This window comes from Crinia signifera, chromosome 11 (assembly GCF_055691185.1).
Source record: "Crinia signifera chromosome 11, ASM5569118v1, whole genome shotgun sequence".
NCBI lineage: Eukaryota > Metazoa > Chordata > Amphibia > Anura > Myobatrachidae > Crinia > Crinia signifera.
This window is the reverse complement of record NC_139227.1, coordinates 23684505-23704342: the sequence shown is the minus strand read 5'-3', so window position 1 is coordinate 23704342 and position 19838 is coordinate 23684505. Positions and strand designations below refer to the sequence as shown.

Here is a 19838-nt window from a genome sequence, read left to right as displayed (position 1 = left end):
ATGGTGATCTACCCGCGTCTCCCCCCTGTGCAAAATATCCACCGCCCAGCGCAATACACTCCCCCTTCCTAGCAATTAACTCCTGGGCAGATTCCACCATGTGCAGAATACCCCCCTCACAGTGCGGAACAGCCTCCCATGTGAATTACCCCCCTCTGTGCAGATTCCATCCTGTACAAATAACCCCTCCTACACAGAAACCCCCTCCCAGTGCAGGATAACTTCTAATTGAAATGTGGATTCTGTGGCGTACCCAGACTCACATTCATTTACGTATAATATACACATCTAGGTATCTTTCAATGTGAAAATCCCTATAAGCATACCTGCACTTACAGTGAAAGAGGTAGAGAAAAACGTGTAAAGGTTTCTTTATTTTCCATCACCTAATGAATTACTTTTGTGAGGTAGAAAGCGTACCACTATTCATGATTCGCAGTGCTGGTAATAAACATATAAAGGTATCTTTGCCTTGGTGTAATGAAGAAAGTAGACATTCCCAATGTTTTCCAAAACTACACACAGATTTAAAAATATATAAAGTCACCTCAGAACATCTGAGTATAAATAAAATAACATAACAAAGGGAGCACAAATAAACCAGAATGGGTGAGAAAAGGGTGCAAAACTTTGTATAGAAGGTCAGGAAAGTACACGTTATATAAAATCTACATAGAAAAATGTATCTGCCTGGTAATACTGTAAGTTGCACGGAACACATTGGAATACTGGGATACCCAGAACCAGTAACAGCTGCTACCTGTGAGTAGGAGAGGGGCTGCCATGTCCCTGCCACCAGGTCTGCACCGGTTCCCCCTGCCATGGCTCCAGCGCCTGTAAAATACTGGTTTCAGACTCCAGGCCTGGTATGCATGCATAAAAGTCTGGCTTCTATGGGCTGCATTGGATGCAGCCCATTAAAGCTGGCTAGGGCTGCACAGTAAGGCAGGGAGTGGCTACCTACTACCAGTCCCAGAGGAAGGGGAACACCTCCCAATGGGACTGTCTGTCATGCAGGTGACTATCATGTAGGACTTGCAACTGGCTTAAACTAACACTGAGGAGGTGGCAGATTTTACCCTGGGGGGGGGGGGGTAAAATCTGTCACCCCCATAGGTAAAAACCGCCACTGCCCAGGACTAAATTGTGTCTTCTCGTTTTTAGTGGTGGCAGGTGGAAAAAGTGAATCCCATCAAATTATATGAAGAGAACAAAGTGATGTCAGGGTTCTCACTCCTAAACCTGCTCTTCAAGCAGGGTCGGGCTGCCGTGATTAGAGGGGTGGTGGAGGCACTATTCTCCTTGTACAATCAGAAGAAGATCAAACCATTGGTGGATTCATTATGGGCCTTGGAAGAGGTACAAACCTTTTTGCATTGAAATTGAAATTTGAACATTCGTAAATGTTGGTGTTTTTCAATTTGCTCCATCTTAATTACACAGATAGCTGAAGCCCCGCTTACTGTACATCGTTAAGACTATGGGGTCTAATTACAAAGCCTTGAAGATAAATATAGTATAAAGTATCAGCCAATCAGCTCCTGACTGACAACTGTGTCTGAAAAATGATGGTTTGAAGCTAATTGGCTGGTGCTATATCGCTGTACACTTTTATCTCTGGCCAAGGCTTAGTACATTGAGCCCCACCGGTATCTCATACTGATTAAAAAACAATGAGGATGCACTAATTTAAGGCATTGTCTCTCTATATATTACACTGACATTCCATACATCCTCTACCACATAACACACCCACACCAGCATGCCACCCTCTAGCCCCTAACACTGCCACCCTCTAGCCCCTAACACACCCACACCAGCATGCCACCCTCTAGCCCCTAACACTGCCACCCTCTAGCCCACAACACACCCACACTAGCATTCCACCCTCTAGTCCCTAACACACCCACACCACCAGCATGCCACCTTCTAGCCCCTAACACACCCACACCACCGGCACGCCACCCTCTACCCCTAACACACCCACACCAGCATGTCACCCTCTAGTCTCTAACACACCCACACCAGCATTCCACCCTCTAGTCTCTAACACACCAGCATGCCACCCTCTACCACATAACACACCCACACCAGCATGCCACCCTCTACCACATAACACACCCACACCAGCATGCCACCCTCTACCACATAACACACCCACACCAGCATGCCACCCTCTACCACATAACACACCCACACCAGCATGCCACCCTCTACCACATAACACACCAGCATGCCACCCTCTACCACATAACACACCCACACCAGCATGCCACCCTCTAGCCCCTAACACACCCACACCACCAGCATGCCACCTTCTAGCCCCTAACACACGGGGCCGGTGCAAGGCACCAGAGCGCCCCAGGCAAGTCGGGGTGGGGGCGCCCCGGTGTCTGCCGCCCGGGTACCTGTCCTGCGGCGCTGTAAAGCTGGCGGCGGCAGCGGGGGGTCCCTGCAGTCAATAAGAAATAACGAGCGCTATCCGCCGGGCTATGCGGAAGCGCTTCTGTTTTGGAAACACTGGCCGCGCGGCGCACGCTGATTGGCTGAATCTCAGCCAATCAGCGTGCGGCCAGTGTTTCCAAAACAGAAGCGCTTCCGCATAGCCTGGCGGATAGCGCCGCCGCCAGCTTTTACGCACATATACGCCGCAGGACAGGTACCCGGGCGGCAAGGGGGGGCGAAATACCGCTCTCCAGTGGCCGGCGCCCTAGGCAAATGCCTAGATTTGCCTAGTGGTGGCGCCGGCCCTGCTAACACACCCACACCAGCATGTCACCCTCTAGTCTCTAACACACCAGCATGCCACCCTCCAGCCCCTAACACACCCACACCACCACTGGGAATCTGGCTGTGGCTTTGATTCAGGAACGGATATAGGAAGGGGGCGATCGCCCACCCTAGGCAGCACCTATAGTCAGCTGCCCCTCTGCGCCCGGATGCACAGCCGGGAGTGCATGTGAGTTCTGGAGCGAGGTGCTGGGATACATTTGCTGATGAACTGCATATAAATGCATCTACCTGCAGTGAGCCCAGGTGTCCGCCTCAACCCAGACAGTGAGTCTCGCTCATGACACCAAATCTATGACCCTGCTGGGAGGAATGTAACAGTGGGCTGACATGTATGGTCTCTCTGACTGTATGCCAGGGACTCTGTCCTTCTCCACTTCCCTGATTTATGAGCCAGTAATGCTGAGGCTGGTGCTTATATTCCTTTCTAGTTGTGGTGTGTTTTGGCGCAGAGGTGTGTGGCTTGGCATAAAGGGGTGCAGGAAGCCTCCTATTTACTGACACCATTATAGTAATAGTATAGTAACCATTCCTGAGTCCTTATCCCGCCCTTACACATCTCTGCTATAAATTCATTACTTTAAGGGGTATTTTAACTAGCATGATAATTCTTATCTTAAAGTCACATTTCTTTCCACACAAAAAAAGCTACAATGACCAACAGTTACGATGTTACATCCTGTAATATGCCAGCTGTATGCTAGACATTGGGAGCTGCAATACCTGTTATGTGACTTAAACACTATTTATACAATAGCTCTGCAATTGAAAAAATAATTAGAAAAACAATTGCAATGAAATGTTGTCCTACATTTTATTTGAGTGGTTTTACTTAAGCATATTAAATTGCTTTAAAAAAATTGGTGGAATCGGGACTGGGAAGGGGAGGGGTCAGGACTTGGAAGGGGAGGGGTTGAGTCTGGAACCGCCCCCTTTGATTGCCAATCCATCCTCTTTCAGTGCATTTTTGTAAAGCAAATTAGCGATGCGGTCATTATCCGGTAGAGAGGCTCCTCCCTTCTACCACGGTGGCACTGGGCAAGCTCAGTGGATGCAGTTGGTTACATATTAGCAGCACACAAGCTATTGTTATAATGTGTAGTACTTAGTAAAGTGGTGCGTAACATTTAATGTACACCAATGTCAAATAGGGGGGTAACATGGTATAAAATCTAGACATGGTCCTTTTTTTGGGTTCCATTCTTTCATTAGGGTAAGAGTTATGTGATAAGGGTATTCTTGTATCATTTGGGTAACCGTGAATGTTGCGCCTCTGCTTAGTACCAGTGGAAGAGTTATTTACTGTATATCCATCAAGTAAATCCCAATCAAACAAATCATTGCAACACCTCTACCTCTCCGTATGTCAATCCTATGTTTGTTTAATTTGTATTTCTTCCAGGTGAAAGAGGCAATGCAGAGAATCCATGACAGGGGTAACATCGGAAAATTAATTCTGGATGTGGAAAAGGCCCCAACCCCTCTGGTTAGTACAAAGAAAGTAACAAAGATTCTGCTAAGTTACAGCGTAGGTGGCAAGGGCGCATTTAGAGGGTTTATTTACTGACATGGGAGTTCTACTGAAGATGGAGTGTAACTGTGGGCAACCAATGCGATTCTGTTATCTTCTGGAAAGTGCTAAATAAATAAGAACTAGATTCTGATTGGTTGCTCGTAGCAACATCCCATCTTCAGTAGAACCCCCACCTTATTAATTAAACCTCTAGGAGAGGAGGGAGCCCGTGTGCCCATTATTATATTTGAAGCCGCTGAGTTATCTCAGACTAGGTGAGGTGTACTTAGCCTTGAATAGTGATAAAATGGAGAGTGATAAGCCATCAACCAATCAGCTCCTAGCTGACATATATCAAACACAGCCTGTAACATGGCATATACAGTAGGAGCTGATTTGCAGCGTTGCGTGTGGATGAAACACTGCCCACATGGACACTTGCCCCTCCCACCACCCCGCACGGATGTTGGATGTTTATAATAAATATCCATTTGCAGCCTTCGTGCCGGGGCCAAATCATTCGATGGTCGGCAGATGTAAGACACCTCTCTGGTGTCTTACATTTGCATCGCTCTGGAGGAGTGATGCAATCAGAATAAGGTCCTGTGTTTAAAAAATGACAGGTAGGAGCTGATTGGTTGGTGGTTTATCACTCTCCATTTTATCACTTTTCAAGGCTTCGTACATCTCGGCCACACACTGTTACAGTGTGCAAACAAAAGGACATCTCCCCAATTTAACTCTGGGTTTGTGTGTACAATAATATCCAGTTGGGAATAGATGTGAGCATTGTGGGTGCTGTGCTGTATCCTTTATCTGCACCAGTTGGGAATAGATGTGAGCGTTGTGGGTGCTGTGCTGTATCCTCCATCCGCACCAGTTGGGAATAGATGTGAGCATTGTGGGTGCTGTGCTGTATCCTCCATCTGCACCAGTTGGGAATAGATGTGAGCATTGTGGGTGCTGTGCTGTATCCTTCATCTGCACCAGTTAGGAATAGATGTGAGCATTGTGGGTGCTGTGCTGTATCCTTCATCTGCACCAGTTGGGAATAGATATGAGCGTTGTGGGTGCTGTGCTGTATCCTTCATCTGCACCAGTTGGGAATAGATGTGAGCATTATGGGTGCTGTGCTGTATCCTTCATCTGCACCAGTTGGGAATAGATGTGAGCGTTGTGGGTGCTGTGCTGTATCCTTCATCTGCACCAGTTGGGAATAGATGTGAGCATTGTGGGTGCTGTGCTGTATCCTCCATCCGCACAAGTTGGGAATAGATGTGAGCATTGTGGGTGCTGTGCTGTATCCTTCATCTGCACCAGTTGGGAATAGATGTGAGCGTTGTGGGTGCTGTGCTGTATCCTTCATCTGCACCAGTTGGGAATAGATGTGAGCATTGTGGGTGCTGTGCTGTATCCTTCATCTGCACCAGTTGGGAATAGATGTGAGCATTGTGGGTGCTGTGCTGTATCCTTCATCTGCACCAGTTGGGAATAGATGTGAGCGTTGTGGGTGCTGTGCTGTATCCTTCATCTGCACCAGTTGGGAATAGATGTGAGCATTGTGGGTGCTGTGCTGTATCCTCCATCCGCACCAGTTGGGAATAGATGTGAGCATTGTGGGTGCTGTGCTGTATCCTTCATCTGCACTAGTTGGGAATAGATGTGAGCACTGTGGGTGCTGTGCTGTATCCTTCATCTGCACCAGTTGGGAATAGATGTGAGCATTGTGGGTGCTGTGCTGTATCCTTCATCTGCACCAGTTGGGAATAGATGTGAGCATTGTGGGTGCTGTGCTGTATCCTTCATCTGCACCAGTTGGGAATAGATGTGAGCATTGTGGGTGCTGTGCTGTATCCTTCATCTGCACCAGTTGGGAATAGATGTGAGCATTGTGGGTGCTGTGCTGTATCCTTCATCTGCACCAGTTGGGAATAGATGTGAGCATTGTGGGTGCTGTGCTGTATCCTTCATCTGCACCAGTTGGGAATAGATGTGAGCATTGTGGGTGCTGTGCTGTATCCTTCATCCGCACCAGTTGGGAAGGGTAAAGCAGGATTTCTTCTCTAGAATCCAGCTTGCCTCAACATTATCCACCGTCGTCTCAGCCTGGATCTCTGTTTTTTTCTGTTTGGGTTATGAACTGATTTTATTATCATTCTACGATTAAGGAAATTGTTGCTGTTGCACAATAATATAAAAAAAAACGGTACTCTTTACTTAGATGGGCGCCCGTCGCGGGCATCGCGGGTACATTAATGTATGGCCGCGACCGACGCGATGCCCGCGATTTCCCATTGAAACCCATGTTAAACATGGAAATCGTGTCGGTCGCGTCGCGGCCGGCCATAAATGCACCCGCGATGCCCGCGACGCGATGCTCCCGATTTGCCATAGGAATCAATGTTAAAAGACCCGATGGGCACGATTTTACTGTTAAATGCCTCAATGGACCCGATTTGGCCATAGGAATCAATGTTAAATGGGCCACAGAGCCCATTAACCCTTAAATGTCCCCCCCAATTTTTAACGCCACCCCACGATCCACGCCAACCCGAAGCGTGGCGAGCGCAGCGAGCCCGCGAGGGGCGGCGGTACGCGTCCTCCGACCTTTTCATGCCCTACTATCCACTAGGGCGTGGAGTGAGAATAGAATAGTGTGGCGAACGCAGCGAGCCACCGAGCCCGAAGCGTGGCGAGCGCAGCGAGCCCCGCACGGGGACGCGGATACCTTCACAGGTAGACGCGTCCCCTCGCGGGCTTCACAGGTGTCCGCGTCGCCACGGACACCTGTGAAGCCCGCGAGGGGACGCGTATAACTGTGAAGGTATCCGCGTCCCCTCGCGGGGCTCGCTGCGCTCGCCACGCTTCGGGCTCGGTGGCTCGCTGCGCTCGCCACACTATTCTATTCTCACTCCACGCCCTAGTGGATAGTAGGGCATGAAAAGGTCGGAGGACGCGTACCGCCGCCCCTCGCGGGCTCGCTGCGCTCGCCACGCTTCGGGTTGGCGTGGATCATGGGGTGGCGTTAAAAATTGGGGGGGACATTTAAGGGTTAATTGTGCTTATTTGGGCTCTGTGGCCCATTTAACATTGCTTCCTATGGCCAAATCGGGTCCATTGAGGCATTTAACAGTAAAATTGCGGTCAATCAGCCTTTTTAACATTGTTCCCTATGGGAAAATCGCGGTCATCGCGGGCATCGCGGCCATCCCGATTTACCCGCGATGCCCGCGATTACCGCGATGACCGCGATTTTTACCCCCGACGACCGCGATTTCAATCGCTGGCGCCCATCTAAGTAAAGAGTACCAAAAAAACTTTTAAAATGGTTCTCAGTAAGACGTAACTTTCTAGTCCTGATTGTCCCAAATCATCACAATACTTTATGTGTTATGTAGGGTACACACCAGAACGATCATTATCGTGAGACGATCATACGATGGTCGTACGATCTGTTGGAGCGCATGATCTGCTCACGATCTGCATCCGATCCGATCACGATCTGTACCCAGTTGAAGGGATCGTTTTCAAATCCTACCCTGCAGCAGGTAGGATCTGCAACGCGACCAGCGGGGATGCGCATCGGATTGGAATTGTATTGTAATTGGGGTATTTGATGCCAAATCGTTCTGGTCGTGCACCCAGCATAAGAGAGAGTCACTCAATCAATGCATCATCTCCCAAAGTGTAGGCAATCTCCATCCCCCAATCATCTCTCCTAAAAGCACACCAGTCACTGCTGCGCACAGTGGGTGACGCATACGATGGGGTGGCGTGGAGCATTTATGTGTTCGCTAGGCTGCGAACATACGCAGCCTAGAAAACAGGTCTGAATCAGGCCCACAGGACTCTAATTTGGGTCAATGTGCTGAAATTGACACCAAAAAAACATTTAAAAAAAATCTAATTTTCATGTGTAGACCGTTTTTATGTCAACCTTTTTTGCTTGTGTCGACCTTTTGAGTATGTCAGCCTTGTGTCTTTCAACCTTTTGGGGTCAGCCTTAAAACAATCAATCTTTTCATTGTGCACCTAATATACCACACCCAGCTAAGGATAAGTCTATTGCCGCCATTGTGATGCAGCCACACCCCCTGACCAAACTTGTGAGTCTGATATTTTGAGAAGCACGCTCTCATGATCATAAGTGCACCCCATGCTCTACGCAAGTGACAGATGATCATTACTCCGGAGGGGGAGAACAAGTACCGGCAAGTAATTGGAGATGGAACTGCGCTTCTTACCCATGCCCCTCCCAATGGAGATGATCTCCCCTTAGATGTTGCAAAGCTTCTAGTTAGCAGATTACATTACATTAACTAACTCCTCCAAATTCTACTGTCCCATGCATTGGACTTGGTAGCATGGGGTTGGGATCATTTGGTCTACAGCATGATGGTCGACAGTCAATAGGTCGACACCGTTAGGTCGACATTGGAAATGTCGACATGGGTCTATGTCGACGTGGGAAATGGTCGCCATGGTTCTAGGTCGAAAGTTCATTAGTTCGACAGGTCGTGAGTTCAACAGGTCATTAGTTCGACAATGTTTAGGTCGACAGTCAAAAGGTCGACATTGTCTGTGGTTTTTCACAGGTTTTTTACCTGAATGTCAACACAGTTGACATGGACACAGTTTGAAGTGCACTGCAGCCCCTCACATCGCTCTCTGCGTTTGCTATGCATTGGGCACGGTACACTTGTCGAAATACCACCGGTCGGCACATGTCGGCTCAAAAAACAGTGAAAAAACCCATGTCGACCTTTTGACTGTCGACCTAAACAATGTCGAACTAATGACCTATCGAACTAACGACCTGTCGAACTAATGACCTTTCGACCTAGAACCATGTTGACATTTCCCTATGTCGACCTAGACCCATGTCGACCTTTTCCCATGTCAACCTAATGTTGTCGACCTTCATGCTGTAGACTAAATGACCGCATCCCGTACCATGATGGCAACACCAGCTCAACTGACAGTGTTTTCATTTGTCTGCAGATGGCCAATGACAGTACAGAAACCAGTGAGGCAGGAGAGGAAGAGGAGGACCATGAGGGGGACACAGAAAACAAGGAACGGATGCCTTTTATCCAGTGATACAAGCTTTGATAACTGATAAACTCAATTCTGTGCATCAGTGAACAAACCTGCTGTAGTGCAGTGTGTGTTGTATTTGTCTGCAGTGAGCTGAGCTACTGTATAAATTGTTGACCAATGTTGTGTATAACGTGGCAGTAAGTGCCTACTTGGCAGCCTTTAGTGAGTGTAGCACTGTGTGAGATTAACCTGTCATAGTTTATAAAGCCACACAGGAAAAGATTATTACGTCGACTACATGGACCCGTAACCTCAGTTTGGGACCATTCCTACTGTTGTGTTTATTAAAGAATATTGAACAGATGCTATGCTGGCTTACCAGCAGCCGAGGAAAAGGCTGCCTCGGTTTCCTATGTCAGGACCATTAACTAAATGCTGCCAGTGAGCAGGACTGCCACCTCAACTAAAGTGCCAACCCTTTTTCAGTATTAGTATGATTTGTATTTGTGCCATATAGTCATCCTTTCCACCATTTACCACAGTGTGCTAACCCTAGAAAAGCCTGAGACGCAGGGAAGTGCCAAGTAGTATTTTTTCTCATTAATAGAGCTTTATGCCATTCTCTCAAGTTAGAGAACTAGATTGTCACACCATCATTCCATTCCTTGTCACATGGTCATTCCATCCATTGTCATTCCATCCTTTGTGACATGGTTATTCCATTCCTTGTCACACCATCATTTCATTCTTTGTTACATCTTCATTCCAACCCTTATTACACCTTCATTCCATCCCTTGTAACACCTTTATTCCATCCCTTGTCACATGGTTATTCCATCCCTTGTCACATGGTTATTCCATCCCTTGTCACACCATCATTTCATCCTTTGTTACATCTTCATTCCAACCCTTGTAACACCTTTATTTCATCCCTTGTCACATGGTTATTCCATCCCTTTAAATAGCTTCATTCCATCCCTTGTTACACTAACATTCCAACCCTTATTATACCGTCAATCCATCCCTTATTACTCTGTCATTCCATCCCTTGTCGCACCTTTATTCCATCCCTTGTTACACTGTCATTCCATCCCTTTAAACATCATCATCATTCCATCTCTTTAAACACCATAATTACATCCTTTGTCACTTCTTCGTTCCATCGCTTGTCACACCGTCATTCCATCCCTTGTCACACTGTCTTTCCATTCCTTGTCACACCATCATTCCATGCCTTGTCAAAACATCTTTCCATCCCTTGTCACACCATCATTCCATCCCTTGTCACACCTTCATTCCATCCCTTGGCACACCTTCATTCCATCCCTTGTTACACCTTCATTCCATCCCTTGTCACAACGTCATTCCATCCATTGTCACATCTTCATTCTATCCATTGTCACACTATCATTCCATCCATTGTCACACCTTCATTCCATCCCTTGTCACACCTTCATTCCATCCCTTGTCATGCAGTCATTTCATCGCTTGTCACCTTCATTCCATCAAGTCCTGAAGTATGTATTTTTTTACTTCAGACTTTAGACTAATGCGTTCAGTGCTCAGAGTAAAGTTAATTTCACAAATATCAGCCATTCTTTATACTGTTGTCCATAGTTGTATGAGAAGATAACTCATTTTTTTTTTTTTTTAAACAGCTTTATTATACTTATTTTTTTGTGGTGTTGCAGCTCTTTCTAGTAACATTTAATTGTGAAATGATTAAATCTATTGGGGTTACCTCATAATTTGATGATCTGTTTTAGATTTACAAGACAGATAACTGTCTATCCGTACAAACTCCTTTAATGTTAAATTAGTATTTATGGTTAGACTGGCACTATAGGAAACTATTGTGCAATTGATACATTTATAATGAAATCACAGTATGGTCTACCTCGGTGGACGTTCATCGTAGTTGGCAACTTGTGTTTAAGTTGAAAACAGTTTCTCCCAGTTGTCTAGATTTCGGGTAGTCCCGGTTAGAGTGCTTTGTTCACACGTCCTCATTTCTGGATAGGCCCAGGGTGGGGCAGGGTTTGAGGACATTGGACAGGGTTTAACAAATCAGGGCATATTACAGCGGATATCTCAAGTGGATTCTTTTTTCAGATATTACAGAGAACCTATTTTATTAATATGCCCCCACAAAGTTGTAGAGTCTAAGAGAAAGTTTGTAAATGGTTGTAAAAGTCACGGATGCCTAAAGCTATCTGCCGGCCAAATTCTGCCTTATACTTGTACAGTAACGCCATGAAAACACATTTATTTAGTGTAAGGATGAAATAATACCATGTTGCACTGCAGGTGGGGCAGATGTAAAATGTGCAGAGAGATTAGTCATTAAGAAGGGCGTGTTTTCCTAATTCTAAGGGGTAAATTTACTAAGATGGGAGTTTAACTGAAGATGGGATGTTGCCATATCAACCAATCGGATTCTACTTCTAATTTATTTACCACCTTCTAAAAGAATAGATAGAATCTGATTGGTTGCTATGGGCAAAATTCTATTATCAATAGAAGTATTAGTTGCCCCTAAATGTTAATATAATAACAAAGCTGCCCAGTATATGTTCGTACATACAAAAACAGCCAGTGCTGTCCCTGGAAACAAACAAGTAAATGCATTTTAACCGCTTGCATTGCAGCATGTTTTGCTTAAGGAGTAAATTGCGCCTTTTTTGAGCTCCTAACTCTGACAAGGACCATCATGTTTAATTGCGCCTGCACCCATAATCTGTAGGCAGCCATTTTAAGCTGAAACAGGGCCAAATGCACTAAGCTTCAAAAGTGATAAAATGGAGAGTGATAAACAGCCAGCCAATCAGCTCCTACCTGCCATGTCACATACTGTGTTTGAAAAATGTCAGGCAGGAGCTAATTGGTTGGTTGTTTATCACTCTCCATTTTATCACTTTTGAAGCTTATTGCATCTAGCCCATAGACTGTAGCATATCAATTCACCAAGAACTATCACCAAAGCATACAGGGAAAAATGCCTACAAATGTTTGAAAACAAAATTGTGCAGAAAAGGTGGTGTTCCCCCATCAACCAATAAGATTCTAGCTGCCATTTTCTAGCACATTTCAGAAAATGAAAGTAAAAACCTTATTGGTGGCAGCATTACCTCTTCTGCACAGCTACATGTAGCTCCCCTTTGCCACTGTCAGATCTTGGTCACAGATTCCTAGTGTCCTAATAGTCTTCTATGCCATGAACTCCGCACAAAATTACTGCCTGTGTTAATGTATGTGTGTAGGCTAAATAAGTACCGAGCCTAACCCTAAACCAAAATAATTTTTGTATACTTTAATTTAATTTTGTCATATCACATGACAAGTGCACTATTTCCAAGATGGCTGCCGGTAAAAATAAATAATAAAATATGGACCTACAGTAAATTGCTGGATGTTTTTATAAAATATGACAATGTATGGTCCTTCCCTATTCAGTATTATACCTTATTTGCCATTTCTCCTTGGAATTATGGAATTTTTCTATCAGTCATGGACAGTTATCGTGTTTGGCTGCAGCATCCCAAGGAGGGAGGTCCACAAATCCAGCCCATAGGTGTAACCTCAAGCAGAGTTACTGCCATCCTAATATAAAGTACTATGAGTTAGCACTTCAGCATTGCACTCCATATCCGCCCTAAAGCTAGTTAGCCATGTTGTCCATTATTATACATGTGTTTCCTTATATACCATGCAGTATTAATCTATATTCAGTGGAGTACTTGAAGGCCCCTTTTCCTCTGGGCCATGGAGGTGAAAGTTATCTCAGACCCATTAGAACACCCCTCACCACTAACAAGCATATCTGATAGAGCTTGTACACGGATGGTCTACACCTGTTGGATGAATTCTGGGATCTCTCCTCAGTATGTTGCCTTGTGTACACTAATCATTCCTTTACTTCCCATTCTCTGCATGACTAGGAAGGATATCTGCCCTTGTCAGTTGGCTGCCAACCTCATGTCTCAACCTCCTTTATCACCTGTCTACCATCATTACCTGCCATGTGCCCTTCTCATGCCTACCACCCCATGTTCTTGCCTGTGGTTTTTCTTCAGACCCTGTCAACCTTAGCCCTGTCAACCTATGCCATGTGTCGGCATAAGCCCTATCGACCTTTAGTGGTACAGAGACAACATACTGTATAGAGCGGTGGTTCCCTAACTTTTTTTGAATCGCGGAGCCCTAGAGTATCAGCATGTTTTTAAAGCCACTCCAAAGATAAATGTTTTTTTTTTTTTCGAGAAATTTTTCTTAAATGATTAAATTATGTAAATTGTACCTACTTGTCCTCGTTAGTGTCACTTACGTGGTGGTGTACAGTTGTGCTTCTCATTATCGTCATATTTTATGATTGGCAGCCACCAGTACTGGTTTTGCCTATCCCTTTGACCATGAATAATTAGATTTGGCCCTAGACCACAAACCTGAGTCACCCCTGCAAGTGCCTCAAGGCAACCCAGGGTGGCTAGGCGCACAGTTATCAAACCACTATGACAGAGGTTGCAGGAAGGTACTTGGACATGACCAGTGGGGGACAAGATTCACAGGAACCCAAAATGTATTTTGTAATTACCCACTCTGAATACAAAACATACGGAATAATTGGCATTCCACCAGGGAGCAAACAGTATTACTGGTAGTTTACGGGTCACGTTAGGCTAGCCAGATATTCACAGATACAAAAGTGTTTAAAAGGTTTTACCCTTGTTATTTTCATCTCTGGATTCTCACGTCATTCCTCAGTTTGCCTTAATTATTATACGGTCTGTAAACGAAGCCAATGTGAAATGGAGCGAAACGTTGTTTAATTGTGTTTGTTGCTGTAGAGCTTTTGTTACCGTGTGCCTACAAAACTGTTTACATGAAAAAGTAACATATATAAATAAAAAAAGATCAGCATAGCAACAGACGCGTTTATGTGTTGGTTCATTTTAATTGTTGGGAAATTTTTGTGTATGAATATTTGTGATTTTTTATTTTTTTTTCTGAATGTTTATGTAGTTGCTAATGATTTATGTAGTCGCTAATGATGTCCATTTTAATTTAGGACCCTGAATGAAATGGAATGACGGGAACATGTTCTAACATGTACCTCTCCCTCCGTGCCTACAGTGTATGTTATGATGAATTATGCAATGTGTCATCTTATTGTCCCTTTATATTATACAGTGCTTTGCAATTGACTTTAGTTCTGATACGGTTATGGTATCAGGATGTTGGCATTCAGAAGTGCAACAGCGGGGTCCGAATGTGCAGAATCCTGACACCCGGAACAGCCTAACCCTAACGCACCCCTTAGCAGTGCCAGATTAAGGTCTAAATGGGCCTGGAGATGAGAATTATCAAGGGCCTATTATGGGCAATAATAGGGGTTGTGGACAGCACCTAATAATGTGGGGGGCGTGACCAGTGTTCTGGTTGGGTGGTCTGCTCATGGGTGTGTCTCTATTTGTGTAAATACTTTTAACTAATTATATATGCCTGGAAAAGGCAGGGGGCTGGCATAGGAAAAATGTAGGGAGATATATTGGCAGGTACCCTCCAAAGGTGCACCCGCAGGATGCCGATGTCCTAAGATACTTGCGGGGTGAGGTGGCACTCCAGTCATAAAAAAAATACTGAAAGCCGAAACTTGGTAGACAACATTTCAGCACCTTTTATATGATGTCCTAAATTTACCACACCATATACCCCTTATACAAATCATGCAACACAATAGTAACCCCCTCATACTGTACTTGCCTCTTACACATAATTCCACATGGAATGAGCCAAAATTCACACCGACTGAGCCAAAATTCACTCTATGGCACACGGATTGAGTCATAATTCACGTTATGCCACACAGATTAAGGCAAAATTCACATTTTGCCACATGGATTGAGCCAAAATACACACTATACCAAACCAAACCAAGATTGAGCAATAATGCACAATATGCTTCATAAACAGGGGCATTGCGCACCATAGGCGCACATTAAAAATTGACACAATAATGCCCATTACATGTTAAGCCACATACCATAATGTCCATTATGTATTATGCCAATCGCCATAATGCCTATTAAAATTTATGCTACATAAGTGCTGCTTACCTACATGCTCATTACCAGGGGTAACATGCTCGTTGCCATGTGGGATTTCATGCTCATTGCCAAGGGGGAATACATGCTCGCGGTAACTGGGGGACAACTGCCGCCGGGCAGAAAGGACAGCCATTGACAGCTGGGCAGAGAGCGGGGGACTGCCCGGCTGTATTCAGAGCACTGCAGGTCTCGGCCTTTTGAAATAATACCTCTTTCAGACCAGGAATATGGTCCCCCCTTTTACACCAGCCTAGTCCATGCATTTTCTGGTGTGAGGGGGAGAGAAACACCCCCCCCCCCCCCTTTAAAAAAAAACAGCTATATCTTCGGAACCAACTGACCCATTTACATGTGGGCTTCATGAAATCTGTCCTCAAACAAAATGAACAGCCATTAAATTACAATTCAGAAATGAAAAAAAAAATAGGTTTACCTGCAATATCTCTAGAACCAATTAACCCCAACCTCCCCTATACAGCATAAACCTAACCTCTCCCTCACAGCCTAACCCTAACTGCTGTTATGCTCACCAGATACAGCTGAAGAAATAACTTTAATCCAATCAAGAGTGAAGGGCGTGAGCCATTGCAATGGTAATGCTGGCAACGGCTCCTCATCGCGGCCCTTTCTCACCCTAATTTCCACAATTGTGTACGCAGCTGCAAAATTGTGCAAGTCTGAGCTGCTGTACACTGTCAAATCGAACACCCATTTTTATGCACTTGGTGCATATATGCAATATAGCATCACTGGGCAGTCATGGATCACCAGGGCATTCTTACATACAGAGTTTGAGGAAGTAGTCACGTAGATAAGGGCTTTGCAAAGACAAACCTCTATTTAGAGGCATAGAACCTTATATTGTGCAGGGACAAATGCTCGCTGATGATGTTTACCAGGAAACTAGACACGCGTGCGGATAGTTGCATCTTGGTAGCACTGGGCATATTATAGCCATGTTCTAGTTCAGCAAACTTTGCAATACTCCATCAGGCCCTTTGGTCTATAATAAAAATCTAGTGAAAATGGGCTTCAATGCCCCTAGCTGTGCCCTTACCAGGGTACGGTAAATCAGAGAACCAGTGGATGGCGCAATGGGTCATTGGCACAATTGTTCTGTGCCATGATCTTTATGCCGGAGCTGTTTTCTTGCTCACATCATTTCTGGGGGGTGTAGTACTGACATCGGAATCCAGGCCGCCGGTACTCCAACAAGGGGGAGTGCAATAAAGCCCCTTGCGGGCTTGGTGGCTCGCTTTGCTTGCCGCAAGTTCTGATCTCCCTGATGGGGGGTCTGGGATCCTCAATAATATTTGCTGTGTAGCATTAAATCCTGCTAAGCGTATGCAATATAGTTACACATGAGTAATAGTGCCATCCTGTCTGCTGAGGTTACTTCTATACTTTAACAGTGTGATACAGTAGGTCCAAAAAAAGAAGAAAGGTGGAGCGCTAAAAATAAATAAATGAATAGATGGCGAGCTGGCGCACCATCTGACTGTGGCGCTCGAGCGTCCCACACTCGCGCATCCCAGTTTCCTGGCGGCGGGGGACGCTAACCCTGCCCATCTCCACTTCAGGGAGATGGGCGGGTTAGGGGGAGAGAAGAAAGGTGGGATTGGGTGGTGGGGACCATCAGGGAGCTCCGTAGTAAGGGGACGCACGTGTGTCTCATGCGCACGCGTCCCCTTCTGTCGGCTGGTGAATCCACCACCAGCCCCTGCAAGAATGAAGGGCGCTCCATCTGTAACTGGTGGGTATTCATGAACCTGACTGGGTCTTGAGGCTTTGTTGGAGTGTATCTCTCCTGGTTGTTTGGGACACAAGCCAGTTGAAAGGCAACCCAAAATTGAGCAGGTGCTGGTGTCCCGAATAAGGTCTTCCAGAAGTGAAAGTTATCAGACAAAAGTTGGGATCTGGAGGGCATTCCATCCAATGGTGCTAAAAGTCCAAAATATAAAAAGAAACAGGATGTATCTTGATGTGTTTCGTCGTCTGCTGACAACTTTTTCAAAGTGATACAGTGATTCAACTTCACTCGGAACGGGGAAAATTCGGCCACGTTCCGATGGTTGGGGGTCTGCGCAAGTGGGTATTTGCACATGTGCAGACCCCAGCAATGAGTTACATACTCGCTAAGCCGTTCGCTGCGGGAAGTAAGGGCCATGGGCGGTGACGGCACTGGACCGTGGGAAAGCCCAGCTTTTTTCGGGCATCCCTATGAAAATGCTGGGTGTTCCCATGGGTACGACAGGTGGGTGGACAGCTAACATCACAGGACGACAGCCACCGGCCCCGTCCTCGGTGAATTTGTTTCAGAAGGCAGGAAAAATCATTTGATGGTCGATGACCATCGAATGATATCTCCAACGAGTGGAGGCGTGTGTTAACGAACACATCCCCTTGCATTGTACCAAGAGGATGCGCGGGGGGGGGCATTCGGCGGGGCTGCGCTTCAGCGCTCAGTAAGCAGTGATCTTTGCTTACCGTACCTAGGGGTGGGTTAGGGGGTCATAAGACTTGGGCAATGGGTTAGGGGGGCATTAAATTTGTGCACTTAGCCGCCCACCTGCCAAACTCTGACTCCGAGTGACAGTCCTGTGCTGCTGACCCTGCTCAACTCACGCTGACATAGTGTCACAGAACTGTCACTCAGATTTGGATGGCTAAGTGTCCGAGGTCTGTGTCTAAGTGGTTGCGTTCCCCTCCCTCCTGTCATGCCATGATGACATCATGCTGGAAGGGGGAAGAGTTGGGGGAAGAGCCGGTGCACCCTACGAACAAACCGGGAGGAGCAGAGGAGTGTAACTGGAGGTGGCTCGGAAGGGTGGGATATCCCGCTCCTGCAGCTGGGGACCGGACACTATGGCTCAGTCTGGTTGAGGAATCCCACTAGAGATTTGATGGGTCTCCAGCCAGGCACACCCTGGAGGCAGGAGAAGGGCATTACTGCAGGCATCCAACCTTATACCTCCAGTGAGGGAGCCCACTGGCAGAACCATGGCATGACTCAGGTGGGCACGGTACCTGCCCTGCTGTGCCTGGCTCAAGGTAAGAACTGTCTGGTCTCACTGGTTACAGGGGAACAGCATGTTCCTTATTCCTCTTCTATCCCTCTGTACTGATACCCATGAAGGGGGGGGGGGGGGCGCACACCAGATTACTGCCTTGTCCCAGGCACCAGAAATCCTAGTTTTGGCCCTGCCTAGGGTGCCAAAAAGCCTTACACCTACCCTGACTTTCTGTATCATACTGAGTATGTTGCTCATTTGCAGATGTGCTGCTGTTTGGTAAGATAATTAGTAAAGTTCTCCACCCCCTGTGCTAATGAGATACATCTGTATGAGGCCTTGTCTAGCTCTGTATCCTGGTTATGGCTGCATTGTTTGCTTTTCTCGGTGTCTCCACATTTCAGATGCAGAGATAGGTAAATATCTAGCGCACGTTGTATGTAATAAATATGTATTCACATGACTGTAAATTCAGTCATATGAAGCGACAGTTAGATCTTGCAGCGATTACTGAGTCTCGGTACCATGATAACAATGACTCCAGAAAAATCAATCCTGTCTCCATCCCTTCATGCTTCATATGTAACAAAGGGATACGTCTATAATACAGGGCACTGCGGGTTACACAATAGAAATGATTTCTAACACATTGGAGTAAAATGAGTAGTTATGGATTATCAACAATAAAATCACTGTGACAAATGAATGAATGGAGAGGTGATAAAGGGAGATTCCATTATGCCTGGTATGACTTGTCTTATATATTAGTTTAGTTTATGTAGTTTCTTATATAGCGCAGCAGATTCCGTTGCACTTTACAATAGTAGACAGTGATGAAACAAACTGGGTAACAACAGACAGACTTGGAGGTAGGAGGGCCCTGCTGCAAGCTTACAATCTATAGGGATATAGGAGGAAAACACAAGGACAGGCACCAGTAATAGCATAGCAGTCCCACCAAGTTGCAAGTCCAGAAGGGAAGCTATATAATGCATAAGTGCCTCAGAGGGTTATGAGTCTGATCCTTAAATATAATAGGATTACCTGAAGAGGTGAGTTTTCAGGGAACGCTTGAAATTAAACCATCCTAAATTTTCTAGCCACAAAGAAGATGCACTAACATAGGTGCCTTTAGTGGAGAACGTGGGGTCTACGGAATAGCTGCCGAACAGCAGATAAAACTAAAAAATGCATTTTAATATGCAGCAAAGATTTGTTCTGGATAAATCAATATAGCAAAATGAAGAGACAAACTAAGAGCAGAGAGCATCACTAATACATTAGAAATATTATTGCAATGGCCTCTTACAGGCATTCCTAAGAAAAGACTCTCACCGCTACAATCCGTTTTGAATGCAGCTGCGAGGCTGATCTTCCTGG

At 45.8% G+C, this 19838-nt stretch overlaps 1 protein-coding gene across 1 annotated transcript in view; it reads left to right on the top strand.

The window, feature by feature from the left end:
- The window catches only part of VAT1L (vesicle amine transport 1 like), a 92067-nt gene extending 82615 nt beyond the window's left edge, over positions 1-9452 (top strand). Inside the window, exons 7-9 of the mRNA XM_083164691.1 lie at positions 1165-1359; positions 4193-4276; positions 9305-9452. Of these exons, the coding sequence (XP_083020817.1) occupies positions 1165-1359; positions 4193-4276; positions 9305-9403 (378 nt within the window). The 3' untranslated portion in view covers positions 9404-9452. The remainder of the gene's footprint in view (positions 1-1164; positions 1360-4192; positions 4277-9304) is intronic.
- The last annotated feature ends 10386 nt before the right edge of the window (positions 9453-19838 follow it).